Source organism: Citrus sinensis, chromosome 7 (genome assembly GCF_022201045.2).
Source record: "Citrus sinensis cultivar Valencia sweet orange chromosome 7, DVS_A1.0, whole genome shotgun sequence".
Taxonomy (NCBI): domain Eukaryota; kingdom Viridiplantae; phylum Streptophyta; class Magnoliopsida; order Sapindales; family Rutaceae; genus Citrus; species Citrus sinensis.
Genome location: NC_068562.1, coordinates 2,496,220 through 2,523,997, shown reverse-complemented (window position 1 = coordinate 2,523,997; position 27,778 = coordinate 2,496,220). Strand labels below are relative to the sequence as shown.

The window sequence follows — 27,778 nt, the reverse complement described above, 5'->3', positions numbered from 1 at the left end:
TTCTATTATACAAGTAAAAAATTATATTAATATATTTTATAAATTACAATAGTTAGTGTTTACTAAATAATTTAATGATATAACTTTTAAACTATAACTGTTCAACCTCAATCTTAAACACATCTAAAATATTTTTAAATCTTAATTGTCGTACTTTAAGACTGAGGAAGAAACCTCAATGTCCTGTATCCTTTGCTTTATCACAAGAAAATTTATGTGTATATAAATAGTTATCCTAATCTTCATGGTAAAAATAATAATTATGACAGCAGTATAAGTCTGTAATTTTCCTTTTCTTTTCATAAATTAACAAACGCATCAAAAGGAAAAGAGCAAGTCTATTCGAAGGTTTGTCAGGAGGTATCAATTGCCGTCCGCTCAATATTTGACTTCACACGAAAAAGAAAAAAGAAAACGGAAAAATCTAAAAAGCTCGTAGAATTCTAGTTGACGAGACAAGTGACCTCATGGTGGTCCCAAAAAAATTGACGTGGCAGTCACCCAGTGCGAGACGATTGGCCACTAGGAAGTCCCAAGTTTTGGGACCCACGGGACGACTTTTGTCGGATGTGCATGATTCATGAAAGTCTATTTTTCAATTTGCACAACAATCAGCGCGTAACAAACGCGCCTCCGTAGGATTTACCGATTACCACCATTGCGTTTGGCGGCGAGGCGGCGAGACGGCGACAGAGAAAGAGAGAAAGGGCAAAAAACGAAAGAAGAAGAGAATATGTTCTTCGATATGAATGGTGGTGGCTAAAGCCAAGACAGATGCCTAGGCATAGTGCGTTATTATCATTATTAATTTTTGGTCTTTTCATTTATTTTAAAAATCTTCCTAAGTTAAATGCATGTAACTTATAACTCTCTCACATAAATAATAAGTAATATAAATTTATTTATTATTCATATAAAAAAATTATAAATTACATACATATAACTTAGCATTAGGCTCATTTCACACACCAAAATCTACGCCTTTTATTTTTGTTTTGTTTATTGGACTTTATGAGATAAAGCTGTGCCCCCCACCTCCAAAAGGACGTTTTAAAGCCTTCTTTTCCTTTACTGCCAGTAATATGAAATAAATAATTCCTATTCTTCTGTGTATTATGAATTGTATGTAACACTCGTGTCGCTGTCAAGTTTAGAGTTTTAGTTTAATTTAATTCTCTATTAATATACGTTTTTAATTATTTAAAAAAAAACCTGTGTATAATCCTATGGTTGTTTGCATGGTGTGAACACAATTTTTTCTTCTTTTTCTTTTGAGGATCCAAAGCTAGAAATTACGTAATATTATTGCCAATCGTTTAATTTATGTGGGAATCAATGATTAATTTTTGAGTACATAAAGTAATAATACGTATTAAAAGGATCAAGAATAACCGATAATACATATATAGCTTGGAGGTCAATAGGGTGGTAGAAAATATGAAGAGGAGGTACTCAAACTCCAAAGCATTGCAGTGATGTAAGATGAGATTTCCAATTGTAAATCCATCAAAAATTAAGAATATACGACTTAGAAAATCCATATGCTATATGGTCTACGTGGGTTATAATATTTGTTAGTACGATATATCAAACAATAAAAAAGATTACCAATAGGTCTTTGGTCTAATGGGAGAAGCCTTGCACTTACAATATTGAGTGTAATGGTTCAAATTTCCATAAGAGTATTATGGAGGTTAGTTTCAGCACTCCTTCAATTATCAACTAGTTGAGTGGAGACAATCTCTCCCTTACTAAATGTGAGTGGAGTAGTAATCTCTCGAATATTAGAGAAGATTTAAAGTATCCACGCAAGTGTAGTGAATTAATGTATGTCAGTAGTCCCAGTTATTTAGTACGATTATAAATATTGTAATTGTAATATCTGATGTAATATCAGTAACAATCTCTGTATAACAGAACTTTAAAAAAAAACAAAAAAGATAAAAAAAAGAAAGAATCGTTAATACACAAAGTGAACAACCAATTTATCCGCATGGATTTTTAGTATATTTTATTTTTCAGCATGCAAAGGCCTATATCCTTAAAGATTACATAATAAAATCGATACGATATCTACGGACATCACCTATACCGAATTCCTGCCGTAATATTCTCTCGCTTGGAGGATAATTTGAGAAAGACCATACACAGTACAAGTTGAATGCAAAATAGTCGCATTAGCATCGAAGCTTTGAAAGAAACCAGTGCTTGCGTAACATCTTTACGAGCTAAAAACTAATTTTTCTTCGAGATATGATTAACGTTTAAAGCGTAAGTATTTTGGAGAACATTTTGAAGTCAAATACTTGGGAACTAAGGCTACGAGTAGACGGGACGCACGCGGCGGAAAAGAAAGCAGGCTGTAGCTTGTGGCACACAAAAGATGTTTGAGATTTTAATTCAAATCATCATGTGTAAAGATGAGATCAGAGTCCATGCATACACCCACTCCTCCCAAAAAGAAATTAAAGGCAACAAAAGGCATTGGAGGTGATTTTTGGCATAAAATGAAATGGTAGTGGCTGGCGGATCTTTCTATCTTCTGTTTCGCAAGCTACCCTTAATGGGTCCTTTTCCAATATAATGATCCTTAGGATGTGTTGGGTTTGCCTTTTTTTTTCCCCCCTTAAAAACAAAAGGAAAAATACCCCTAGATTCAATTAGCTAATTTTCTTTATTTACATTAAAAACATGTGGAATGAAGTGGATTGAGATACTTATTAAGAGAATTTTGTTTAATCAATTCTCAATTCAATGTTATTAACTAAAGTGTGATCTTTATGGATATGATTTGATCCGACTAGTAACTCAACCACAGCGGTATATTTTTAAATTAAAGTGATCGCTACACATTTCGTACGCGGAAGTGGCATGCTCTCTATTGGTGCAATTTCACGGACCACTATGGACTGTCTACTTAAGATCAATGTTAAATATGTGGTTTAAAATGAAAGTGGTATTTTTGTGCCACTTAATATTGCGACGCGACCAAACCAGATGGTCCAATTGGTGAAGAGGAATTCTCATAAATGCAATGGTCATACTCAGATGTCGTTGGAAATTTATTACAATGAAAGATCTAGATGGTCCAACTTAGGCTACTTGGATTTTTTTTTTTTAGGTTTAAAAATAATTTTAAAAAATTAAAATTAATTTAGGTGTTTAGTAAATTTTTTAAAAATTATTTTTTTAATAAAATCACATCATTCCGACAGCAGAGTTTAAAAGTGTAACTTTTCAAAATATGATCTTGAATATTGGTTTTATTCTTGAATATAATCCCATATATATATAAAATCCAGAATTATTATTATTAGCAGGAAATAAATTAAAGAGATTATTATTATTGCTAATTATATTGAGATAAAAAATAAAATTAATGATATTAAAATATTTATTTCAGTTATCAATTATTGTATATATACAAAAAAATAGATACATGTTTATGAATATATAAATAAATTGTATTCAACTTTATATCTATTTTACTCATTTATATTTATAAAATATTTTAACAATAAGATTTACAAAAAATATATGATTGCTTTTAAAATTCGTAACACTTTTAAAAATAAATTGTACCAATTATCTCACTGATTCTCTTCACGGATAATTAATTGTACAACACAACTAATAACAATTATTTTAAAAATTACAACATCATCGAATTGACCCTTAATACATGTGAAATGCATAGACCCTAAAAAGTCAAATCTTTTAATAAATTTCAATTTTGAGTAAATATTTGAAATACCCTACATATACTACAAAGATATTAGATATACCACATAGAAAAGCATCATATTTTTTTTCTTTTGGTCCTATTTTATTATTAGAGGAGTGACAACTTTTTGTTTGCTTTATACTATTGAAAGAGACCGTTTATTTTTTTAATATTACAATAGAAATAGTAATATTTGATCCCCTGAAATAATTTCATTATCCTTGTTAAGAGATAAAATTCAATTAAAAAAATAATTTCATAATCCCTACCTACCTTCTACTAACATTTTCACTGGCTCAATCCTTTATTTTTTATCATTCATTCCAATCTCAACTGATTTATTGTCAACTCATTTTCATAATTTATCATCCATTTTGAATAATTTATAATTTCTTGATTCCTATGCTGAAATTATTCTTTGCCTATTTTCATTTACTTTATTTTGATTTTAATATTATCATATCAATCTCGCTATAAATCAATGCAAAAAAATGAGGTCGGCAGTTGTTGGGGAATTTGATAGTAGGGTCAATTGGCGACTAAGTGCTAACAGTGCTGTGGCTTGAGGTGGTGACAGTGATGGTGGAAGGTGGCTATGATTTTTGAAATTATATTTATTTTGTAATTATTTTTATCATTGTTAAACAAGATAATTGTGAAATAAGTAGGATTAATTAAAAAGTGGAGGCTGATGATAGAAATTAAGGGATCAAATATCACCACTCTTAAAATAGAATGCACATAAATTTACCGTTAAAAGTCTAATCCAATTCAAAAACTGATTTAGAAAATCCTAAGAAAAAATACTCCAACCATGGGAGTTTTGAATCCTCCACATAAGGGAAAGAAGTGTATGTCCACTCATTTGAAGGGTTGTTGGCAAGACTATTTATTTTAAAGATATTTTTGTCTTTTATATTTTATTTATATTTTATGCTTCTTTCATTTTGGTAGAACTTATAATCCTCTTAGGCCCTATTTGAGATTGAGATGCTGTAACTTTTAAACTATAGCTGCTCTGGAAAAAAAAAACTGTAACTATAAAATAAAAAGTTAATAATATGTAATAAATATAAATTTTAAATAATAATTTTGATAAAATTATGACAAATATCATAGATTTTTCATCATACAAGTGAAAAATTAGATCAACATAACTTCAAAACTACAACAATTAGTGTTTACTAAACACTTTAGTACTGTAACTTTTAAACTACAACAGCCTAACTGCCTGACCTCAATTCTAAATGCACCCTTAATCATCAGACTCACACTCACACCTTTTTTTTTTTTTAATCTATATATATAATTTAGATTTGTACAAAGTAATCTGTCTAAATGAAACCATTTTTTTAATATTTCATAAATTAAATGTCCCACATTTTGTTTTTGCTTGTCCTTTTGTTTTTTTAACATATCACATTATTTAGGAGGGAAATCTTGAAATAATCGTCAGAATGAGGGCCGAAAATCTATTGGCCCAATTACATGACCTTTGATAGGCCCAAGCTAAGGCCATAATATGAACTGGGCCGAATAAGAAAATAGAGCTTAATGTTGAAAACAGGGATGTCTGACGGATTTAGTAATGGTGCACGCAGCACGCAGACTTAGAATGGGTCCACGTGAATCGAGGTTCAAGCGTTGGTGGTGATCATCTTCGTCGATGCTACAGTCCTTTTTTCGCTGCGAGGATTAAGACTATACTTTCTAGAGAGAGAGAGAGAGAGAGAGAGAGAGTTTTATGTAAAGAAAACTAACGCTGAATTCTCGATCGAAGAAAAACTCAACCCATTTGTAACTTAGCGGGGATTTGGGCGACAACATATATAGCCAAGCACCTGCCACGCGTTGCATGAACATGCACGTGTCCACATACAAGACACGTCACGCACCACCACCTTCATCTTTATAGAGGATGAGACAGGCTAACTATGGACATAGCGCTTCGAATTAAGCTCATTAATTAATTAAGAGCAAAATGTTATTGTACAAATCTTTGATTGTCATCTCATTTCTCTTCCTTGCTGTCTCTTTATCGCATGATCAGGTAGAGGCCTACGATGTTAAAGCCGGCCCGGTAAGGCCTATGGTGAAGAGAGATGAGAGGAGATCACTCATTGAGACAGAATATGGAAGAATCTCAGCGGCCAAAATCAGTACCGATGGAACAAGACGCCCTTATTATCTTCAGTTCATCACATTGGAGCCTAACTCTCTCTTTCTTCCAGCTCTTCTTCATGCTGACATGGTCTTTTATGTCCACACAGGTACATTAATTTTGTATGTGAACATTAAGTTTGACATGATACTAACCTATTAGCTATACTAAATAATAAATATACCTGCATACACGTTTTAAATTTTTGTGTACATGCATGTGTAGGGAGGGGGAGGCTGAGCTGGGCCGATGAAGATGCCATAAGAACACTGGACATTAGGCGAGGAGATGTTTACAGGCTGCAGCCTGGTTCTGTTTTTTATATTGAAAGCAACTTGGAGCAGGAACGAGAGAAACTTAGAATCTATGCTATCTTTTCTAATACAGAGAATGACTCTTACTTCGTATGAGCAATTCTTATTACCAATTTACAATATTGTCATTTAATTGTCTTGATTCTTTCAAGGGATTAACAGGCTTATTAATTGTCTTAAAATTAAACGGACTGCAGGAACCGGTAATTGGGGCATACACTAGCATTAGTGATTTGATCCTAGGCTTTGATAGGAAAGTCCTGCAGTCAGCTTTCAAGGTAATTAATGTTCCGAATCAAAGATTCCGATTTAATACACACACACGCACATACATATTTATATACATATAAATAACGCAATTTGGTTTGGCCAAGGTTTCTGAGGATGTGATAGAAGAACTATTTAATGCAACAAGGCCGCGTCCGATTGTGCATGCATTGCCAAAGAAGAAAAAATCATTATGGGCATGGGAAGCTCGATTCTTGAAGGCCTTTGTAGGTGATAGAGATGCCTTAGAGTTAGAAGCCATGAATGGCAAGAAGAAGAAAGCAAAAACTTATAACATTCTTGATGCTGATCCCGATTTCAAAAATTGTAATGGTTGGAGCTCGACAGTGGATAGGAAAGACTTGCGTTTATTGAAGAATTCAAATATTGGTATTTTCATGGTGAACTTGACAAAGGTTGGTTTCTAATACCATTTGATGTCCTTATTTAGTTTAACATTCCTCGGGTAGCTAGCTAGCTAGCACTCACTAAGTTGAATATCTAAGCATTTTTTTTTTTCAACAAATTAAGGGCTCGATGATGGGACCGCATTGGAATCCAATGGCCACTGAGATAGCAATAGTGCTTCATGGACAAGGAATGGTTCGGGTGGTTTGTCCGAGCACAGGAAAACAGTCAGACTGCAAAAATATGAGGTTCAAGGTCGAGGAAGGAGATGCTTTTGCTGTTCCTAGGTTTCATCCCATGGCTCAGATGTCTTTCAACAACGACTCATTTGTTTTCGTGGGGTTCAGCACATCTACAAGGACAAATTATCCTCAATTCTTAGCGGGAAAAAGATCAGTCCTTCAAGAATTAGACAAGCAAATTTTGAGTGTATCCTTCAATGTTTCTAACACGACAATTAATCAACTATTGGCTCAGCAGGAAGAATACATCATATTAGATTGCACCTCCTGTGCCGAGGAAGAGGAAAGTATAATGCAGGAAGAGATTAGAAGAGAAAGGGAGGAAGAAGAAGCCAGAGAGAGAGAGAAAGAAAGAAAGAGAGAGGAGGAAGCAAGAAAGAGACAAGAGGAAGAAGAAGCAAGAAAAAGAGAGGAGGAGGAAGCCAGAAGAAGAGAGGAAGAAGAAGAAGCGAGAAAAAGACAAGAGGAGGAGGAAGAGGAGGCCAGAAGAAGAGAGGAAGAAGAAAAAAGAGAACAAGAGGAAGAGGAAAGGAGGCGAGAAGAGGCCAGGAGACAAGAAGAAGAAAGGCAAAGGAGGGAACAAGAAGAAGAAGAGGAAAGGGAAAGAGAGGAGAGACGAGAGGCTGAGGAAGAAGAAAGAGAAGCATGGGAGAAACAACAAGAGGAAGAGAAAGACGAGAGGAAGAAGCAGAGAGAGAGAGAGAGAGGGAAGAAGAAGAAAGGCAATGGGATGAGGGACAACAAAAAGAGGAAGGAGGAGGACAAGGAGGAGAATTCGTGAGAGCAAAAGTGAAGATAAGTGGTGATGGCAACAGAATGGTCCTAACAAATGTATTGAAGCTTTGATATATGTGCATCAAAGCTTTAAAGAGTGCAGCTCTCCATCAGTTTGCGTGTATGTGAATAAAATCTGTAATGGCTTCCTTGTTTTTGTTTGGTTTTTGGTGTAATGAGTTATGTGATACCTTGTTTTCTAATTGTTGATATAATAAGCTTTCGCCATCTATTCGTTGGATAGAGAGCTGTGCCCCTTCTGGGCTACTAGAAACTTTCCCGGATCTTTCAAAATTCGTATTATTATGTTATAAATTATATTGTAACTAGTAGCGAGGACGAAGCAAATGTGGTCAAGAGCAGTTGGAGATAAGGTAATACATTCATCATGCCTAAGAATTATAAATAAAACGTGGAACTACAGAATTAATGAAAAAAAAAAAAAGTCTCAGCAGGAGTCAAGTGCTTACTTGAATATCGCAGATCCTCGCGCTACAGTTAACAATGCTGCACGAAGTGTAGCTGATGTTCCACAACTTTGAATACTCCATCATTGGCTCCCACAACCAAGACAAACAGCTCCTCGTTAAAGACGTGCTCCCACAACCAAGACAAACAGCTCCTCGTTAGAGACGTGTGAGGCAAAATTAACGATTCTAGTAAGAGTGTAAGAAACAGCACTAGGATCACCTCTTACAAATTTGTGAATGGACTAGATATTAGCCACCCAAAATGGCGTACCTCACACCGTAACATTCCCGGCTTTCGGAAGGATAGACTTGAAGATATGAACTGTTCCTTACACCGCAAACTTGATGTGACCATATTCAAACAAAAGTTTTTAAGTATTTTGGACAACTCCAGAAACGAGTGTTAAAAGAGGAAATGTTGCTGAATATGAATGGACATTAAAAAGTCGGATTATCAAACGAATACAACGCTATTGGATTTGGATACAGTTTTCTTTCTTAGGTTTCAACCGAAAATGGATTTTTTTTTTTTTTAAGTTTAACTAATGTAGTCATCCAAAAGCCACCGGGCACCGTAAGAATATATGAACATATACAAGGTCTATTATAAGCATTGCGACTATAAAGGCAGACTCATACACTGGCATGGCCACTTATATAAGACACAATGACAGTGATGTCATCAAGCTTGCCACCGTAATAGCGGAAACCAGCATCTTGAGCAGCGGTTGAAAATGGTGTTTGCCTGTTCCTATCCTGTGCCCGTTGACGTGCCAAAGCTGCTATCTTCTGAGCTGTCACTTGGGGCCCTAAGCCAGCTCTTAGTGCGTGAACAACAACGGCAGTAACCTCATTATTATATAAGTTGTCAAATAATCCGTCGGTTCCAGCAACGATGACATCACCCGGGGCAGCGGGAATTGTAAAAACCTGAGCACATGAATCCAAAAATATGTTAAGTTTGTGGCACAACCTGTAATTATGCTCGAATGATTCCAACTGACAACAGATGTGTTACAGTTCATAAAGCAACATGAAGAATGCACAGAAGTATAAATCATAGTTGGCATATACTAGCGCATTAGCATTAACTGACCTGACCAGAGCTAGGTAAATCACCGGTATTGCCACTCTCCAGTTGATATGTAAAATTGAAACCATGCTGTTGTACGGGGGATTGGAAGATGGTGCATCCATCTCTAACCACCATGAATCCACTGTCCCCCAGATTAACAGCATGTATTGCCTGTTCAAAACAGTTGACAATATGAAACCACATGCTAGTTCATAACAAATGTAGCACTATAAATGATTTTCAGGCCCTACTGAAGCACAAAGACAAGGGAGTGAACTAATAGTAGACATTGCTCCTAGGAACCTGAGACAAATAAATCAACATGTATAAACCAAACTCTAATAGAAGATAGCATCTTCACCTAAAGCTTCATTGTCCACTATAGACTATACTTCACAGAGATAGACAAAACAAGTTACATCCATCTAGAAAAACAAAGGTTTCCACTTAAATTCACAATTCAGGCAGGTGTTTTCAGCAAAAAGAATCAATGTTTTCAGGGTAAGAGAGAGAAAGAGTCAGTAACTCCCAGTACAACATAGAAATTTCAGTCTTAACCAATGGCACACGGAAATGGGTTCAACAATTTCTATGATACCTCCTAGAGAAAGGAGTACCATAACTTATAGCATCAATGTAAGAAATCAGAATAAGTTGTAAAATTTTGGTGCATTAAACCTACAGAATCAGCATAACTAGTACTTTTCATTTACCCAAAATTTCTGTAAGAAGAAGTTTATTAAGTTTAAAAAAAGTCGGAAAAAAATTAGAAATGTGTTTTCTTGGCAGAAGCAGCCAAAAATACTTCGTCATCACTGTCGAAGACTGAAAGTAATGAGCATGACTAGCTAGAGAAATATAAAAACAAAAAACCTTGCTTGTGAGGGCAATAATGCAGGCCGTTGATGAACCCTTGGCCTTTGTGCTTGAGTGAGCCTTCTCCAATACCCTGGCAGGGTCAATGGCATGAGTGGACTCCTCTTGAACAGCTCTGAACGAATGGCTCATAAGTTCACGAGCAAACTCTCCTGCATCAACACCAACATCTGCCCAGCCACCAACACCATCTGCTACACCAATGACTTGTTCATCTCCACAAATAAAGTGAGCATCCTCTCCACCTGTTTCTTCTTTAGCAGGATGTGGCAGGTAACATGAACCAGAAAGTAGCTTCAAGGCTCTTTCTCCTAGAATAGTTCTGCAGTAAACACAAAGCAGATAAGTCAGTACAAGAGAGGGACTGATAAAACTTTAAAGGCAAGTTTATATGCAATTTCTGTTATACAGAAACAACCCCCCCTTGTAGTGCTACCAAGCCTATTTCTCATTAAAGTTTATTGGAAAGTTCACACTTTTGGTAAATTACTTAAAACAATATTTCAACTTATTTCAAGAATTAGTCAGAGACTTGTTTTGTTTTCTCACTTTTGGTAAACTATCAAGTATTATATTTTTCCTATATATTTTACTAACTGAAAGTATGATGTTTATAAGCATGAGTTCTCCCCCCCACCCCCCCCCCCCCCCCCTCCCCCGCCCTCAAAAAGTTATTTAAGGTTGTTCAAAGAGATGAACCCACTTGCATGCATGGAATATTATAGCTGTCTCTCTCAACATGTAAAACACGAACTTGACTGGTTCCTGTTTCCTAATCTCGTCTGTATAATTTACATTAAAGACTCACAAATTAGCATTTAATTCTTGTGAATTAGAGCTAGAGAGGTAGAATACAACTTTATCTTGATAAGGGTGGAATAGAACATTAAATTTGAGGTTTGATTGAAAGTGTTTTTGTAACTTCAAATTCTTAATGTGAAAATTAACATGTTTGCAATTCATTTTTTAAATCAACTTCATTCCTTATTTTCCGCTAATGCTTAACTGGCAAGTATTGCAAGAAGGTGATACATACTAATTGATACAGATAAGAAAACCAATTGAATATTGAAAATCTCTAGTCTATTCCCACATAAAACCTTTCAAGGCAAGCAAAAGCTAGTGTAAGAGAGCGACTAATAAGCTTAAAAGACAAATTAGTAAGCAAATTCTATGATGGAGACACAGAACCCCCCCCCCCCCCCCCCCCCCCTCCTCCCCCAATTCTACTCCTACCAAGCATATTTCTGAATAACTAAACACCAATTAAAGGTTATATGTATTATTTTCTGGTGAGCTGAAAGAAATGCAAATGAGGATTCTATGACTCAGCATCAAGAAAACAACTAAAAGCAACAAGAATGTTGAAATAAACAGAAGAAGAGAGCACATACTGCTCAGATGCAACACTGCCTATCAGTTCATTGCGGGAACCTCCATCAAATGATAGATCATGAGCAGAGCCAGCAGAGAAACACATAGAAGACGAGGTGTGGATATTTTTCAAACATAGGCCACCACCAAGTACATTAGACTTGGAACTCCTTCCCACAGAATCAAAAATAAAATACCCAGAGACAAGCCCACCACTTGGCGATTCCCGTTTTCTCGAACTCATCCTAGCTTTATGGCAACGACTCTGACTTCTATCATTGAAATAAACACCACTAGATTTCGCAAACTCTAAGCCATTGCCACAATTTGAAACTAAATCATCAATAAGGACATCTCCACCTACAGCCTTAGTACCAGAACTCGGGATAGAACTCCTTTTACATGAGCTACTTAGACTGAAATCCATGGTCTCGGATAACAACCGAATAGGATATGGCAAAAACTCAGATGACCCAGAATTAGCAAACAACACTTTTCCTCGTCGAAGAACTGAACTTTTAGGATTACACACTCTGTTAAAACCAGAACAGACAGTAGGGTTCAATTTTGTTAGAACACCAGCTGGCATTTTAGCCCCTATTACAAAATACCGTATATTCCACTATTCTCATAAAGAATATCCAATGGAGGGTGGCATTTAACGGTCTAATTTTCATTACTTTCAACACATCAACAACCAATAAACCTGTAAGGAAAACAAAGGCGTCAACTTTATAAACTACATGAAACTTCAAAATGAAATTGCAAATGTTCTCCGAATACGAAGCAAAACAAATTAATGGGTAGAGTGGTAAATTTCGAACCTTTCCAGCTGGGCTTAATCTGTAATGGATTGATAAAGGAGCCCTAATTAGAAAGCTTTGATTTTGATAAGAAAACGATTGATTTAGAAAGAGCTTGACGGAGAACTCCAAGGGAAAACTCGATTGGATTAGAATTGGATTATCCTCTCCTTGTTCAAATGAAGCTCACGTATTACAAGATAACAAGAACCCTAACAAAAACACGCGTGAGAGAGAGGTTAGACAAAAGTTCCAGCTATTTTTCAGTTTATTTTGGACTGTCAAAATGTTGAGCAATTTAGTCCTAGGGTATTTTGGGAATGCAATTGGATTGTTTAAAACAAAGCACGTAAGGTAAAGATTATCAAAATTCTAGCTAAATTCTTTTTTTTTTAATTTACAGATTTTTATTAATTAATTTTATAAAATAATTTTCAAAATATTTAGTGCTATAAATAAATAAATAAAGAAAATTATTTTGCTAACTAAACTTGTTATAAACACATTTAATAATAAAAACCATTCTAAGGGCAAGTTTGGTGAAGCCAAACTGAAATCCATTCAAGTTGCCTGGTGCGGGCAATTAAGACGTGGAAATGCGAAATAAAATGGCTGTTACTGTTCTAAGGGCAATAACCACATTACAGTATCAAAATGCCTTCTAATTTCAAAAGGTCAAGTCTCGCACCAATTAGCAGCAATCCGAGCAGCCACTACTCACTAGAGTTAGATATTACTGGTAAGTGGGCACAGTAGCTTCCATTTTCCCATTCATTGGAGAATAGTTAGATGTAAGAAAGTCAATATTATTTGTATTTTGCAGAATCATCCAAGACCATTCACAACAGTGAACTTAAATCAATAACTATAGAGACTTGTACAGGAGCAGATATTGCACAGAAGGGCAGACGGAGGTTTGCTGGAATTTGATCCTGTTAACAGAGTGAAAGATACGATTCAGGAAGTGGCCAAGGCAAAGTTTGTAATTTGGCTTTGCCATTTTTCTCTAGAAAAAGCCATAGAAAATTAGAAAGCCCCCTAGTCCTATGCGAATCTAGATGGCAGTCCATGAACCACACTGCAATGTACAGCACAAGTGCCTCTTACCTGTGAAATGTATTTGATCATTATGACCTTTAAAACAGCAAATATGCAAAATGTATTTGATCATTATTATTTCCTTTTCAGCTTTCCGGAAGTAATGGACAACCCGAATGTTAGTAGATGGTGTTTCTCTAAGAAAGATAAGAATTTCAGTACTGGAATTGAAATTGCCAATCGTGAACCAAGCTCATAGATTGTAAAGCCATGCAGTTTGCAGATGTATAGAAAGATTTTCTGCTCCTATGGAGTTTTTATTATTATTCTTAACTGTAGAGTTTTTTTTTTTTTTTTGTTCCCTGAAATATGACTGAATAGTCCATCCATACTCTGGCGCACTCACTTGAGTCCCAATAACAGACTTGTGTATCAGCAGCAATATTATTTAGAGTTATCTTCACAAATTCATATATTTTCTTAAGCTTACCAGGGAAATCAGCAGTATATATATCCTTGTATGTTGTAGCACGCATTCAAAACCATTTAGGTACTCACTCCTAAATTTTACATTATTAACAGAAGTGGTGAAAACTCCCCCACTTGGCCCTTGACATCAGATGAGCCGCAACTTGCAACTGAACACATGAGCCCAATTGCCAATTTTCAAAGGCACATCAATTCATCGACAATATCTATGTGCATTTGCATATACAACTTTTTAACCTGGTTTGTGAATGCTTGAACTGAGACGGAGTCATTGACACCAGCCGAGATGGGTCTGTGATGTACGATTGAGCCATAATTGACCTTTCAGAATAAGATTTTTGGACTACTTAATTGAACTTCAATGGCTTGACATAATTGAGAATAGCACAAGAAGGTGTTTATTTTACCAATTGGCAGGCATATCGGGGCCATCGCCACGTGGTATTCTCCTTGGGGCTGATTTTCAGTAATCAAAACATTACAAGTTTGGCGAGGAGTTGGCATCAGAAACGAAGTGTTAAAAGGGTTTTGTACATGTGTATCTCCATCTGTCTCTACAACAGTCATCAGTCATGCTAGTGTAAGCCACTCCACACAAAAAAAAAAAAAAAAAAAGGGAAAAAAGTACCATTTCTGTAGCTACTTAGCTACTGCTGCATTTGATGATGATTCTTAAACAGGCAAGATTAGTCGTTAAGTATCACCACTTTTGGAACAGTCATGGAGGGGACCAGGAAAGTACAGGCATCTGAAACCGGTGGACCTCTCTTGAATCATTCACATGGTTTTCCAAGTTATGGACATCCTGAAGCCAACGCTCACCTGCCAAAATAACACATCAATAAAAGCTCAGAGATGCTAATATGCCGAAAACATGGCCAATTTGAAATAAGCTCCAGGAATCCGCAACAAATGAGAGGTAAGCAAAGAAGATCAAGTCAAAGTTAAATACCAGGTACAGTCACATGCTCCTGATTCCTGAAAGTTCTGTACAACTTTGGCCTGCTTGAATTGGACGCTGCGTTCTGTAGGCAGGACTATCAAGTCAGTAGTTAATTAGCATCTGATCATCAACTCCGTGTCCATTGTATACAAGCCCATGTCTCAAAAATTACTTATGGGGACTGGGGAGGGGTACTCTCTGGTGCTAATTGACTTATTAAATTACCATCCGGTAGCGACTGCCAATCATTAGACTTTAGTTCAAAGCAATTTTCCAAGTACAAATACATGCAAGAAGTGTTACTAGCCTCTTTTTTTTCCAATTAAGGACTATGTAGTTCCATATTAATGCTACCACTACTATACTAGATATTTGCATCAAGCAGATCACCTTAAAATCATAATATCTTGAGGCCAGGTATCCAGGGCACCTCCATTATTGGTGAAGAACAGAAGGAACGAGAATTCAAATATTTCAACTCTTTTGGACCCATTTCGGTGAAAGTTCTATCATCTAAGCATTTGTCAAACTGAACAGGAGAATTGTGTAGGTTTATTTGGAGTCTTTCATAAAATAAATGGGTGAAGTTCTTTTAACTTAAATTTTTTACTTAAAAAAGTGATTAATTTTTTATTCATTATTTTACAAAATGAATAAAAAATACCATTATTTTTTTCCTTTTTTTATTTCATAAAATTATTAAAGACATTATCTTTGGATAAAAAAATGTACCACATCCAGGACATTAAAATAATTGCTATTAGTTATGCTGTAAAAATAATCAGCTATGAAGAGAATCAGTTAAGTGTTTGATAAATTTTGTTTTCAAAAGCAGTTATGAACATTTGGTAAATTCTACTGTTAAACTGCTGAGAGAAAATAAATGACAAAAATGTACATAATGTAGGATAAAATTTAATTATACATACAAAAACATGTATATAAAACATTTTTAATTGTATATTATGACAATTTTTACTAAAAATAAAATTTATAATATATTGATTTTTTTTTTATCTTAAATGATTGATAATTCAATTTATAATATTTTGAAATAAATTTAATAATAATTTGATCAACAAATTGATATTAATGAATTATAATACAAAATTTATTAAAATATTGATTTTGTTTCCAATTTGAATAAGGATAATTTTGGGTTTAGGTAATAATTTTAAGGATATTTATGAAATAGTATTAAAAGATAAAATTAATTCTTAAAGTCAGAATTTAAAAGCTACTCATTCCCTACTTTTCAAAATCAGTTGCAGGAGGGATTGATTTTGACAAAAGTAATTTTGATTTTTTTTACCAAACACTAAAATTAGCTTTTAGATTTTGAAAATCACTTTTAAACCTCTCAAAAGTAATTCCAAACGGACCTTAAATAAATTTTACAAAATGACACCCATTGAAAAATAAACATATAATTTGGAAATTTTCTATCTAAGCTCCTGCCAAGTGCTGACTAAACACACAAGCGCATGCGTCTCTGAGAAGTCGAGACGTAGTGAATCATCAATCATGAAGTTCGCTTGCAGGCTCTTTGCATTTCCGGGCCTTCTGGTTCTGTATTTGGTAGTAGGAGTATCCAAAATCCAAATCTAATAAGCATGCCATCGAAGTTTCAACAAATTATATTATCACTGCTACTGCTAAGAATCAAATACAAGTTTCAAACATATTTTTCGTTTGTTTTATTATTAGAAAATCATTTTAAAAATACAGTTTCCTTTTCTTTTGTATTCCAAAAATGCCATGTTTAATTTGACTTCTCATTAATATAAAAAAAAAAAACAATTTTGAATTCTCATTTTTCACTATATAAAATAGTTAGTCAGACAAAAAAAAAATAAAAAAAAAAAAAACTGCCTGAGGTATTATATCTTGATATTGGACTATTTCCAATTCAATATCACGTTCGGACATATTAAGATAGGTTTGTTAAAAAGTTCGAATTAATTGTGACAAGTCCCACCTTGGGCCACCATTGTACACCTAATTACAGCCTAAACTTATCCCAACGGTCCTTAGGATAATTTTTGGTAAATAAAGTGAAAAAAAAATTAAAATGAAACTTTAAAAATAAAATGTTTCATGACAGAAATAAATACCTGGCAAGAAAGTTTGAACTGTTTAAAAATCTAATGGAAAACAAAACAGGAACTTTTACTGCCAAAAAAAATATCGATTTTCCTAATATGTTTCAAGGTAATAATAAAATAAAAGTTCAATAGTGTAAATTTTTTTAAATATTTAAAAAAATAAATTTAGATTATTTTTTAAATATTTATTATTTTATTTGAAATAATTTAATTGATTAATAGTTAGACAAATATATTATTAGCTAATTTTTATTGAATTATTATTATAATAATAAAATTAAATTTGTACATCTAGTACAATGTTACGCTGAACCAAACAGAAGATGAAGTAATACTGAATATAATTCTAGCTACTGTGATTATATTCTATTATTATATCCTACTTTTTATCTCATCCCAACCAATTTAATCCCCACACTAAAAATGCCCTTAATTCTTTAAAATAAAAATAAAAATTGCATACTATGGGCGGTCTCATTCGACGATCGACATCAGAGGGTTCAGCTGACAGCTCACGAATTTTAATCTCGTTTTGACATCACATCCCACTAACTTAATGATCACTTGTAATTGGTTGGTTCATTAAATTGAAATCTCATATTACGCAATAGGACAATCATACAAGTGAACGTGGACGGCCTGCAAGAAAATGTCAATTTATTGCTTCTGTCTTATTGTTATCCTGAAACTGCAAAACGACAACAACTAAAAGACAAAACTCGCATCGGATAATCTTCTCTTCTATTTACCCATAAATTAAATAACCAGGACCTTTTGTGTCATTAAAATTTTTCAGCTCTTAGTGAGTTTCACTTTCTTTTTGACCTTTTTCTGGGGAGAAACTATTAACGTTTTACGAGATCCATTAATAGACTGTTTGATCAGCAAAAATATGTTGCCCTCGTTTTCCCCTCTCTCTCTCTCTATATTTCAGGTTCAGCAATGAACAAAATTAACAGTGGTCCTGAATCAGACCAATAAATGACTCTTACCTCCCATCAGAGTACTGAAATTCTGCAAATTACTGAATTTCTTATCCCAACGGACAAGCAGGTAGCCCACGTTTTAAATGAATGGCAAAGGGTTGTTTGCTTCGCTGAAAACTAATAAGATTATAAAACAGGTTATCTTAAAAGTAACTTTGATCCGATTAGAAAAAAAGGTTCGCCATAGGTCAATTCTTGACAGCTAAAAACAAAGAAACGCAAGCATAAAGACTTAAAAGGGGGCAACATACGTGTTGCACTTTCACTGAAAACGACGTTATTGAAGTCCTGTGCTGGAATCCATATATGACTAAAGCGCAAGTGCAAGCGAGCATCTTCCGTTCCACTCCCCTTTTTATATTTAGGCAATACACATGACATGTTCACTTATCTTAGATTTCTTCATGTCAACCACTTCCTCAGCACTGAATCTGCAAAACTCCTCTTTTCACCACTGATGCCGTTATCAAGACGTAACACCACCAAGAAACATATCAAGATAAAAGATCGTCATTTATTGTTCCATGATATGAAGTTTGCTGCGGAGATTGTATGTAATAATAATCTACTAAAATATTAGTTGAAGCTTATCAACATAACTAAGTCATTGTGGTGTCTGACGCAATAAACAGGGGACCCTGCAGTCCAGCAACAGTTGCAATTATAGTTCCTTCACCAACTCTTGAATGTTTCATGTATATAAAATTATAAATTAACTCACCAAACACACAATCAAACACTCGCTCAGATTACAATGGTCGTTCATTCCATTGATTTAGATTTCAAATAAAATAATAATACATACAAAGTTGACAACATCCAGAGGTCGAACCTTAATTGTCACAAACTACAAATTTTTCAACTACATGTTCATTAATGCCTACAGCTACACAACAAAATAGTGATGATTCTTTCCACTGAGATAATAAGATCCCATACATCCATTCACCATTTGTCCTGGTACAAGCCAGTTTCCCTTGCCGCCGTTTCTGTAGCTTGAGTAGAAACTTACTGCAAAAATATGTTTTATAATTTGAGAGGCCCCCAATACACATCTGAAAGCTTAATTTACTACCGTCTAGAAAACATTCAAGATAAGGCTGCTTGTTGCACAAGCCTGTGGATGGCTTGATATTAATTACTTCTACTAGGGCATTTCTGCAACTCCAATGGTGCCCCTATACAATTTACATCTTACATCCCCCAAGTCAAGAGCTAGTTCCTATGTCTTTGCCAGCAATCTCTCCTCCTCCTCCCCCTCCTCCTCCAAGTGATGCTGCACGTGCTGCCACGTCAAGAGCACCACCAGCAGGTGGAACCAGAGCTGATCGACCAACACCGGGGGTGGCACCACCAGCAGCCATCCCTAGTCCAAGAAAATCAAGCGTGGGCTTGTTGGGACCAAACACAGAAGGTGTTCCCATCATCAATTCCTTCAATCCAGAACTTCCTTCACAAGGCAGCCCAAGACCAAGGCCCGGAAGAGATACGTTGTCGGACTCAAACGACCTCTCACTCCATCGAACACTGTCTTCATGAGCAGATGCTGATGAAGAAGATGAGACTATCCCAAATCCACGAAGCAATGTAGCATTAGATGCAGCAGCGCCCATTTGAGCAGCCTTTTGAAGTAGTGCAGTGGCAGACATAGCTGGCTGTGAATACTGCCTAGGTTCTTGCCCCCCACTTCCAAATATTGATGAACCAGGGTTGGTTGAGAGGCACAAGGCAATAGGATCTGTTGATGAAGAGGAACCCACATCAGTTGGGCGTTCAGGTGGAGCCATGGCTCTCATTAAGTCAGTAAGTACAGGGGTTTGAGAAGGTTGCAAGGTTGCTGATGCAGTTGAGGAAGCAAATAAGCTTGCAAATACACTGCTACTTTTAGTTCCAGTGCCGCTTGAGCTGCTGCTGCTGCTACAGCTTCCATTTAAGGCAGCTGAAAGGGGTGCTTCTTCTACAACTTGTGGGGAATTTTCAGGCATCTCTGAAAAACAAGCAAAAAAGAAAATGGAAAATTTTTATTTCCCTTTCTCCAAACCCACTACTTTAAACATACAAACATTGAAAGGTACGTTTTTCTTTACAGAGAACTTTAGAACAAAAAGGAAAATCACTAATGGTTTTCTTTCTCTAGATCACATCTCTTTCTTCCTTCCATAACGTTTGAACCACAAGAAATTCTTTAGCAAGATTAAAAACTTTTATCTTTACACGACATATTGAAAGGAAACCACAATAAGAAGCTTATATGCCTTACACTTCAATTCTCCCCAGACCCAATCGCTTACTCGACCGTGTGATGTATGTAATAAATACATCCAGATAACAACAAAGCTCGGTAACAGACAAAAACAACTACAATCCAAGATCTACAAAGAGCGGAGAGAGAAAAGGCCGGAAAATTTCGCGGTTCATTACTTTAATTTAACAAAAATCAAATTCGACCGAACCCCAACAAAGAATCAAAAAATCTCATTTTGGCTCATTTCATACCTGAACTCTGCCCTGGCGAAACCGAGGAAGATACAGCAGCAGTTGACTTTGTGAGCGCTGGTGCCAGAACTGCCGTTGGTGGTGTCGAAGTAGAAGAATCAACGGGCTGAACTTTCGGGTCGGATTCTGTGTTCGGCTTCACCATTCCCTCAATTAGATTTGGTTCTTCACTCTGAACTTTGGCGCTCTCCTTTGTCAGCATATCACAGAAAGCTCTGTGAGTTATGAAGCTATCCCTCCTACGTGCACAGAATAAATGAAAACAAAGAAACTTCAATTTACAGAACTAAATCGCCCAAAAACTGCAATAAAAACCAGAAAATTGAATCTATCAAAGACCTGGAAAATACAGCCCCACAATCGCATTTGTACTCTTTAGTGCCACAAACTTTGGAGTGTGCTTTATAATCAGACTGCACAGCATATTTCTTAGAACACTTGTCACATTTCCACTTCTTTTCCCCGTGCTTTCTACAAAAGTGCTTCTTGATACCAGTAAGATCACCTAAAGCTCTAGTGGGATCGTGATGAACACAAGACTTTTCTGGACAAACATAAACTCTCTTCTTCACTTCTTTGTTCGATCTCTGCCTCAATTTCCAAGGCAAGTTATGGCCTCGTCGATGAAGCTGCAAATTCTGGTCTCTTTGAAACCCTTTGTTGCAGATTTCACACACGAATCGGTTGGTAGCCAAGAGGGTCTTAGGAGACAGAGCGATCACCTCTGCATCTGGATCTGATTTTTTTTTTTTTTTGGTGGAAAAAAAATCATAACTCATTAAATGTACCAAAAACAAAAACAAAAACAAAAAGAAGTTAATTAAATTAAAGTATCAAATTCATGTGTAATAAAAGAACCTGGTGTTCCAGGGAGGCTACGCTTTTTCTTGTTGGTGGATTTGGGAGGTGCGTTTTGGTTACCAGTAGAAGAGACGCTAGCTTCACCGGAAGCTGTAGAGGAATTTTCCAAGTCTACCGGCATGAGAAAAATCAGAGAGCTGATATTTTAACTGAAAAACGATAAGACTTTGTTTAGGGTTTCTTTGACATCAAACAACGGGACAAAAGAGAGAAAATCTGGAGTATTTATCTTAGAATTCTGAAGAAAAACTTTTTAATAAAGGAAGAAAGTTTAAAGTCTTTATTTTCGTTTTATTTTATGATATATCTATGTGTGCGTCTATATATATGTATATATTTTTCCCCCCTAGGGTTGTGTAATCTTTTGTTGTAGGGTTGTTTATAAGTGTGTGGCCTTATTACTCTACTCTCTCAGCTACTGGTCAATCAGTTTTGTTTATTTTTTATTTTTCATTTAAACACCTACCGGGTATATGTGACGATATGCAGTCTCCCCCCCCTCTCTCACCCAAAAAAACTCACGGTACCCGAAGAACTCAAATGATTTACCCAAGACTGTCAATCAGCTTTCCGCTTCAAATTTTACTCTCCAGTTCCCCAAAGGCCAAAACCAACTTATTCTAACATACAAAACAAGCAAAAATAAAAGGGGATGCCCAAACAACAACCATCAGAGATCATTTGATCCAGCGACCAGAATTAAATCAAACGTCCGGAGAAGCTAGCTCATCACAAATCCGACATTTGAGATCACGCAAAATCTAGCGCCATCACCTCACTGCTAATGAACACACGGGTACAGAGATATGAAATCAGAAATGAACAGTACAAGAGATACAGAGTGAGAAAATAAATTATTTCATATGTGGACGTGGGAAAAGCTGCCAGAGCTTCGGTCTTTAGGTTTATAGCTTGCTGCTTGCCTCTGACCCTGAGGCTCAGCTCTCCTACTCCTTTTGTAGAAAGTAGAAAACCAAAAAGAAATTCAATTAAAAATTTTAATTGAATAATTAATTAGATGACAAGTCAGCTTTGATTATAGTTTAACTAGAGGGGTTAAAAAGTGGGAGTGGGTTATACTTTTGTTGTCCAAGTCCACCAACTCTTTTTATTTACCGCGTATTTGTCGAGTTGAGGCACCGCATGTCGGAATGCATGACCATCGGATGCTTTGTCGTTTAGCGTGGGGTTTAAACTCCTTTAGTTTTGTTTCTATCAAGTGGATGGAAAAGTCAAACTGCTTCAATTCCCACATTAAACTTTTTGCTCTATCCACCCAATGAGATTTCCAAACGCGGCCTAGGTCTCTGGGATAAAACATGTGCGATTGCCACCTTTTTATTTTAGTTTTATTTTTTATTGTTATTTTTTTAAATGGATTTGGTTAAGTTAATCCCCCGTATTATGAGCAGAAATGAATGTTGAAAAGCATAGTACTTTAGATATAGAAAGAAAGTCACGTGGGTACTGGGTAGATACTTTCTCCAATTCTTGCTTTGTAAGAATTCTGGAATACACATTAATATCTTTTGAAGCAATTCTAATTAGGGTTCGGCAATGGTAGGGATGTTTCACTGTATACTACTCTTTTGTAATTATATGATTAAAGTTATAATATGCTTTGGGAGGGGTAAAGAGCCTTAACTGTGACTACACCCCAAATTCGAATTAGTCGGGGCCCAATGCGGTCGCCGGAAATTAGATGGTTTAAACCAAAAAAGTTATAATACGTATTTTTATTATTTATCACTTTAATCGAGTAATTATGAAAAAATATTTCATGGTAAAACGTTTCCAACATAATCATTGCCTTTTGATTAATAAAACTTCATCAGTTGTTTTTATGACTTTTTTTTAATAAACATATATTTAAAAACTCGCAAATAGAAATGTAAAAATAGGCATTTTTCTTCAATAAGAGATGATAAATCATAAAACTATTTCCTAAAATAATAGAAAGAAATAAGAAGAAAAAAAAATAAATGGGGTTATTATTTTAAAGGTGTTTTTGATGATATTAAACATCCGATAAAATTAAAGACTCTCAAAATGAATAAATTGAAAAAAAAAAAATCATTAGGGTTTCCCATTGGACGGGCATGTGAAATAATCTTGATTTACTTCTTCGTAATAAACATGATAAAAAGCTGAAACAAAATCTAGCACAGGCTACTTGTACCTACCAAAATATTTCAGCTAGTTACGTTAAGATTTTAAGAAAATTAATCACGAATGCGACAAGATTTGGATTAAATCATATCTCGTCATCATCAAGAAGGACAATGCAAAATTACGAAGAAATTTTTCAAAGCCATAGAGTGGGAAGGAAATAAATTTTGATTACAGATTCATTGATTATTGGGTCCTCGGTGATCCTCTTTACAATTTGATCTTCACTATAAACAGAAGTATCAGAACACAATATTGTTGGTGTAGTTCCTCTCAAGTTTCAATTCTTCTACTAAAAAAATTTAAGTTTTTCGTTACACTCTTTATCAATAACTACTAAATTTATTTTCTTAATCCGCAACTTATAACATCATGTTTATAATGTATAAAAATTTGTTATGTAAACCAAATATATACACACACACATACTAGAGACTTTTTTTAATCGAAATTAATTGAAAACCATTGTGAAATAAAATCAGTGACAACCAAGTATACATGGGATTGAGATATCGACAAATAACAACGTCGTCAATATCACTTTTTCCAAGTACTTCTATAATCGAAGGAAAATTTTGATCCTAAAGAGAATTTTGATCTTAAAGAGCTTGGCGTGGGTGGACTGATTTGGTATTAATAAGCGTTCCCCGGTCAAGGAAGGGAGCAAATTTAGAGTAGAGTTGAGTTTAATAATATTGTAATTTTGTTAATTTAAAGCAAATGATGATAAGATTGAGATTAAACAAATGCATGAACTAAGAATACAACCGAAAAGCCGGCATCGAATCTTCCACCCAATTGATCATCTCTTGCATTGACTAGGATTGCCCTTTCCCATTTCTAAATTCAAACTATCCATTATTTTAGGCATCATTTAGGGCCCTCTTCAGTTTTATTCTTTTTTTCTTTTCACTTCATGCTTTGATGGACGGCTGTTCTTTCAATCACTATTTTGATTTTTGCCATCACCACTCGTAGTTTATTGGGATTAGGCTTAAGCCATCCTGTCCCTCATCCGTCCATTTGCTTTTCAATACAGATTTTATTTTGTAAATCTTAATAAAGCAAAATTTGAAATCTCAAGTCCTTTTTCTTCATTTTATGATTAAAAAAGAAAACAGAGCGTCGATTGCTCTAGTTTTTTTTTTCTTTTTAGATAAACGATGTTATTTCTCATACATCGGGCCAATTTGGGATTGCTGAGTCTGATGAAATAAGCTGCTTGTGCTGTGTAAATTAAATAAGTTACTTATTAAAAAAATAGCTTGGTATTTAGTAAACTGTGTCGTTTTGGTTACTGTGAGTTTGAAAAGTATAGTACATGAGTTTGATAAATCTTATTATTAAAGTACTTTTGTATTATATAATGACCAAAATAGATATACTTTTATAATTGCCTTTTATTTTATGTTTAATAAATTGTTTAGACATATTTTTTTCTTAAATATGTAAAACTACAATAAAAAAACCCCATTAAGAAAAATGTGAAGAACTTCATAATCTGTTCCATAAAATATGATAAAATTTTATAATTTTACATAATATAAATAAAATAAAAAGTAATATGTATTACGTTCACAATAAACTTTTTACTATAAAATTCCTCAAATTTTCCATTTCTTGGGATCTAGAGCCATTAATATTGTGATACTAAATTGTGACGGTAATATCTAATGATTTATATTTAGGATTTATGAATAAGTAAGATATATTATCTTTTTATTAAAATATTAGGGTTATAATAGGTATTTTAAAAAGACATAGTAGTTTATTAAATAAGCTGCTTATTAAAAGCAATCATGTACATGCTTTTTAAAGCTACTGATGAAATGGAGGAAATTATGAGCTGCTTTTATAAAATTTACCGAACATTATTTTTATCAAAAATTATGAAATAAGCAGCTTATTAAATTTCAACCTCAATCCCAAACAGGACCAACATGTTATCCCACAGCTTTTGTAATCTTAAATGTGCAAATTTGCGCTTATGTACGTTCTCATCATAAATATGGAGTTAAAATAGTAAAAACATTGATTAAATATGGGTATTTATAGTATCTTTTAGGGTGTAAATAGCACCCAAAAAAAATGAAAAAAAAAACTCTTGTATTATGTGCTTTACTTTTCAAAATTACAACTTGTATATTTAATAATTCGATTGAGATCTTGTATTTAATTTTATAATTTAAAAGAATTGAACTGATGCTGGACCCATTGAACTGATTAATATCAATAAATTTACAACATGTCAAATGTCATTGGATGCAAACATTTTTCATATTTAGCATGATTATGTTTACTCTTTAGAAATCACTCGTAGCGTTTATTCCTTATCTTTATGAGTCATGGCCACATTTGAATGTGGAAGGCTAGAAGTAATGCGCTTATGTCTCGGTGCAATAATCCACCCTTTTGAAAGTGACTTCATATCTAAGACTCGGCTTTGGCATTTCACTATCATTCTTAAAGAAGATTAACGTTAGAAGTCGAGGTTTCACCCTTAAAAGGATAAAACATTTTCCCCTTATGGCTTATCCTGCTACTAGAGGTTGCCACAAGGATGGGATTGACTTATCAAGAGCCAGATGCAACTCTTCTTGCAAATCCCAAACAGCCACCACGCTTCATTACAATTCCACATTATTTTTTAAAATTTTATTCCCTTATTTGGGTATAACAACTTCACCCTTGATTAAACATACCATAGTTCTTTTAACAATAAGAAAAAAAAAAAAAACATGTGCGATATCATGAGTAACTTTTCACCTTGTAGCACACAATGTAATCTCATATTACATCATTATTTATTATTCATATTATTATTATTATAATTTAATTATTAAATTACAAATTTAATTATAGTTGGATAAAGGTATTGACAGAACATTCTATAGTATAGTTGAAATCCAGATTAAAATTCTACCGATAGCTAGAAAATAAATTTCACTTCCACAAGTAAAAAAGTCACTCAATTACTCACTTTAACAATGAACTAAGATAGTGTTTACTTGCTGGAGTGGGAGTGTGGAGTATGGATTCCTCCCACTCCATGTTTACTTACCTTAAAAAAGGGGAGAGTAGAAGTGGGAATCTGTGGATCCCACTCAATTTTGGAGTGGGGAGTGGGATTCCCACTCCCATGAGAGGAGGTGGGAGTGGGAATCCACTCCCCCCTCTTCCCATTTTATCCTTATAATTAAAATTAAAATAAATAAATAAAATTTAATAAAATAAATAATATCATATTTATTAAATTTAATAAAATAAAAATAAATAAATATTATATTTAAATTAATAATATTAAACATTAATTTTAATAAATATTAATTATTTATTTAATAATAATAAATATTTTATTCTAAAAAAATATTAATTTTGTACTATATTATCAATAATAATATTTCATTTGTGTTGCTATTATTAATAATTTTTATTCACATAATTTAAATTTAAATTAATAAAAAATTATGATTTACATAATTAAAGAATATTAGTAATTATTATTAATTTATAAATATAATAAAATATTTATTTTATTTTCCAAATATATTTTTTATTAATTTTTTAATTACAAATTATAATTCTGTACATAAGGATAAAATTATAATTTAAAACAATTTACTCTCAATCCAAGACAAAGTAAACAAATAATTGGGATTCTGATTGACAATCCATACTTTCATTTAGTCTAAGTAAACAACCCATTTCCACTCCCACTCCACAGTCCTAATCCAAGGATTCCCACTCCTCAAGATTCTCACTCCAATCCAAAAAGTAAACACAGCATAAGTGAGGAGGAGTCAATTGTTCTAAAAATTTATTTGAATTCAATTTATTCAAAAATTGTAAATATGTACATTTGAAATTTCTTATTTCTTATTGCTAACTTATACTGTGGGAAGTATTTTATGTTTGTCTGCTTAAATTATCTACGAAGCATGATTAGCTTTCCATGCTTTTACTCTTTACCTGAAGGTCCTTTTTCAGACAATGATATGTTAAAAGTCCATTACTTCTATTACAAAAGATTCTTTAACATTGCAAATCATGTCAACGATAAAGGAAAATTTGATGATGTCATGAAATTACGGCATGAATAATTTTTTAAAATATAATTTTTTAAAATTATACATAAAATTAGAATGAAAGATAAAATAAATTAATTAATAGAAGAGTGATAAGTTGGTGTTTTAAAATTACAAA

At 34.1% G+C, this 27,778-nt stretch overlaps 3 protein-coding genes and 1 long non-coding RNA gene across 9 annotated transcripts; 1 reads left to right on the top strand and 3 right to left on the bottom strand.

Moving 5' to 3' along the window:
- The first annotated feature begins 5,444 nt into the window (after positions 1 to 5,444).
- Positions 5,445 to 8,184, top strand: LOC102616628 (vicilin-like seed storage protein At2g18540). The gene is made up of 5 exons (XM_006466695.4): positions 5,445 to 5,994; positions 6,111 to 6,289; positions 6,397 to 6,477; positions 6,574 to 6,882; positions 6,998 to 8,184. Exons 1-5 carry the CDS (start codon positions 5,706 to 5,708, stop codon positions 7,895 to 7,897), a joined length of 1,758 nt encoding a protein of 585 aa, XP_006466758.1. The 5' UTR covers positions 5,445 to 5,705; the 3' UTR covers positions 7,898 to 8,184.
- A 579-nt stretch (positions 8,185 to 8,763) lies between these two features.
- Positions 8,764 to 13,061, bottom strand: LOC102616336 (probable protein phosphatase 2C 80). The gene is made up of 5 exons (XM_006466694.3): positions 12,510 to 13,061; positions 11,706 to 12,391; positions 10,309 to 10,633; positions 9,457 to 9,606; positions 8,764 to 9,290 (listed from the first exon to the last, which is right to left on the bottom strand). Exons 2-5 carry the CDS (start codon positions 12,272 to 12,274, stop codon positions 8,994 to 8,996), a joined length of 1,341 nt encoding a protein of 446 aa, XP_006466757.1. The 5' UTR covers positions 12,275 to 12,391; positions 12,510 to 13,061; the 3' UTR covers positions 8,764 to 8,993.
- Positions 13,062 to 14,005: 944 nt separating this feature from the next.
- LOC127903731 (uncharacterized) lies at positions 14,006 to 15,339 on the bottom strand. Of its 3 annotated transcripts, none has more exons than XR_008056513.1 (3): positions 14,968 to 15,339; positions 14,423 to 14,837; positions 14,006 to 14,307 (listed from the first exon to the last, which is right to left on the bottom strand). It is a non-coding gene; the product is annotated as an uncharacterized LOC127903731 (long non-coding RNA). The 3 variants fall into 3 exon arrangements; XR_008056511.1 differs by having other exon boundaries at positions 14,009 to 14,336; positions 14,968 to 15,338; XR_008056512.1 differs by having other exon boundaries at positions 14,014 to 14,569; positions 14,644 to 14,837; positions 14,968 to 15,335.
- Positions 15,340 to 18,796: 3,457 nt separating this feature from the next.
- On the bottom strand, positions 18,797 to 22,352 carry LOC102617326 (zinc finger protein GAI-ASSOCIATED FACTOR 1). 4 transcript variants are annotated; one of them, XM_006466696.4, is made up of 5 exons: positions 21,873 to 22,352; positions 21,404 to 21,555; positions 20,885 to 21,281; positions 20,546 to 20,784; positions 18,797 to 20,036 (listed from the first exon to the last, which is right to left on the bottom strand). In XM_006466696.4, the coding sequence occupies exons 2-5, from the start codon at positions 21,525 to 21,527 to the stop codon at positions 19,258 to 19,260; spliced, it is 1,539 nt and encodes a 512-aa protein (XP_006466759.1). In that variant the 5' UTR covers positions 21,528 to 21,555; positions 21,873 to 22,352; the 3' UTR covers positions 18,797 to 19,257. The 4 variants fall into 4 exon arrangements, with proteins under 4 accessions (XP_006466759.1, XP_006466760.1, XP_006466761.1 ...); XM_006466697.4 differs by having other exon boundaries at positions 21,956 to 22,352; XM_006466698.4 differs by having other exon boundaries at positions 22,075 to 22,352.
- Between the last annotated feature and the right edge of the window lie 5,426 nt (positions 22,353 to 27,778).

Excerpts from the sequence above, each read along its gene's own strand:
- LOC102617326 (XM_006466696.4), bottom strand. The coding sequence starts at position 21,527 with ATGCCGGTAGACTTGGAAAATTCCTCTACAGCTTCCGGTGAAGCTAGC. Across the intron at positions 20,785-20,884 it reads TGTGGGGCTGTATTTTCCAG|GAGGGATAGCTTCATAACTC; the intron begins GTCTTTGATAGA and ends CTGTGCACGTAG. Across the intron at positions 20,037-20,545 it reads TTCGCCAGGGCAGAGTTCAG|AGATGCCTGAAAATTCCCCA; the intron begins GTATGAAATGAG and ends CTTGTTTTTCAG.
- LOC102616336 (XM_006466694.3), bottom strand. The coding sequence starts at position 12,274 with ATGCCAGCTGGTGTTCTAACAAAATTGAACCCTACTGTCTGTTCTGGT. Across the intron at positions 9,607-10,308 it reads TTATTGCCCTCACAAGCAAG|GCAATACATGCTGTTAATCT; the intron begins GTTTTTTGTTTT and ends TGTTTTGAACAG. Across the intron at positions 9,291-9,456 it reads ATTTACCTAGCTCTGGTCAG|GTTTTTACAATTCCCGCTGC; the intron begins GTCAGTTAATGC and ends TCATGTGCTCAG.
- LOC102616628 (XM_006466695.4), top strand. The coding sequence starts at position 5,706 with ATGTTATTGTACAAATCTTTGATTGTCATCTCATTTCTCTTCCTTGCT. Across the intron at positions 6,290-6,396 it reads CAGAGAATGACTCTTACTTC|GAACCGGTAATTGGGGCATA; the intron begins GTATGAGCAATT and ends AACGGACTGCAG. Across the intron at positions 6,478-6,573 it reads TCCTGCAGTCAGCTTTCAAG|GTTTCTGAGGATGTGATAGA; the intron begins GTAATTAATGTT and ends GGTTTGGCCAAG.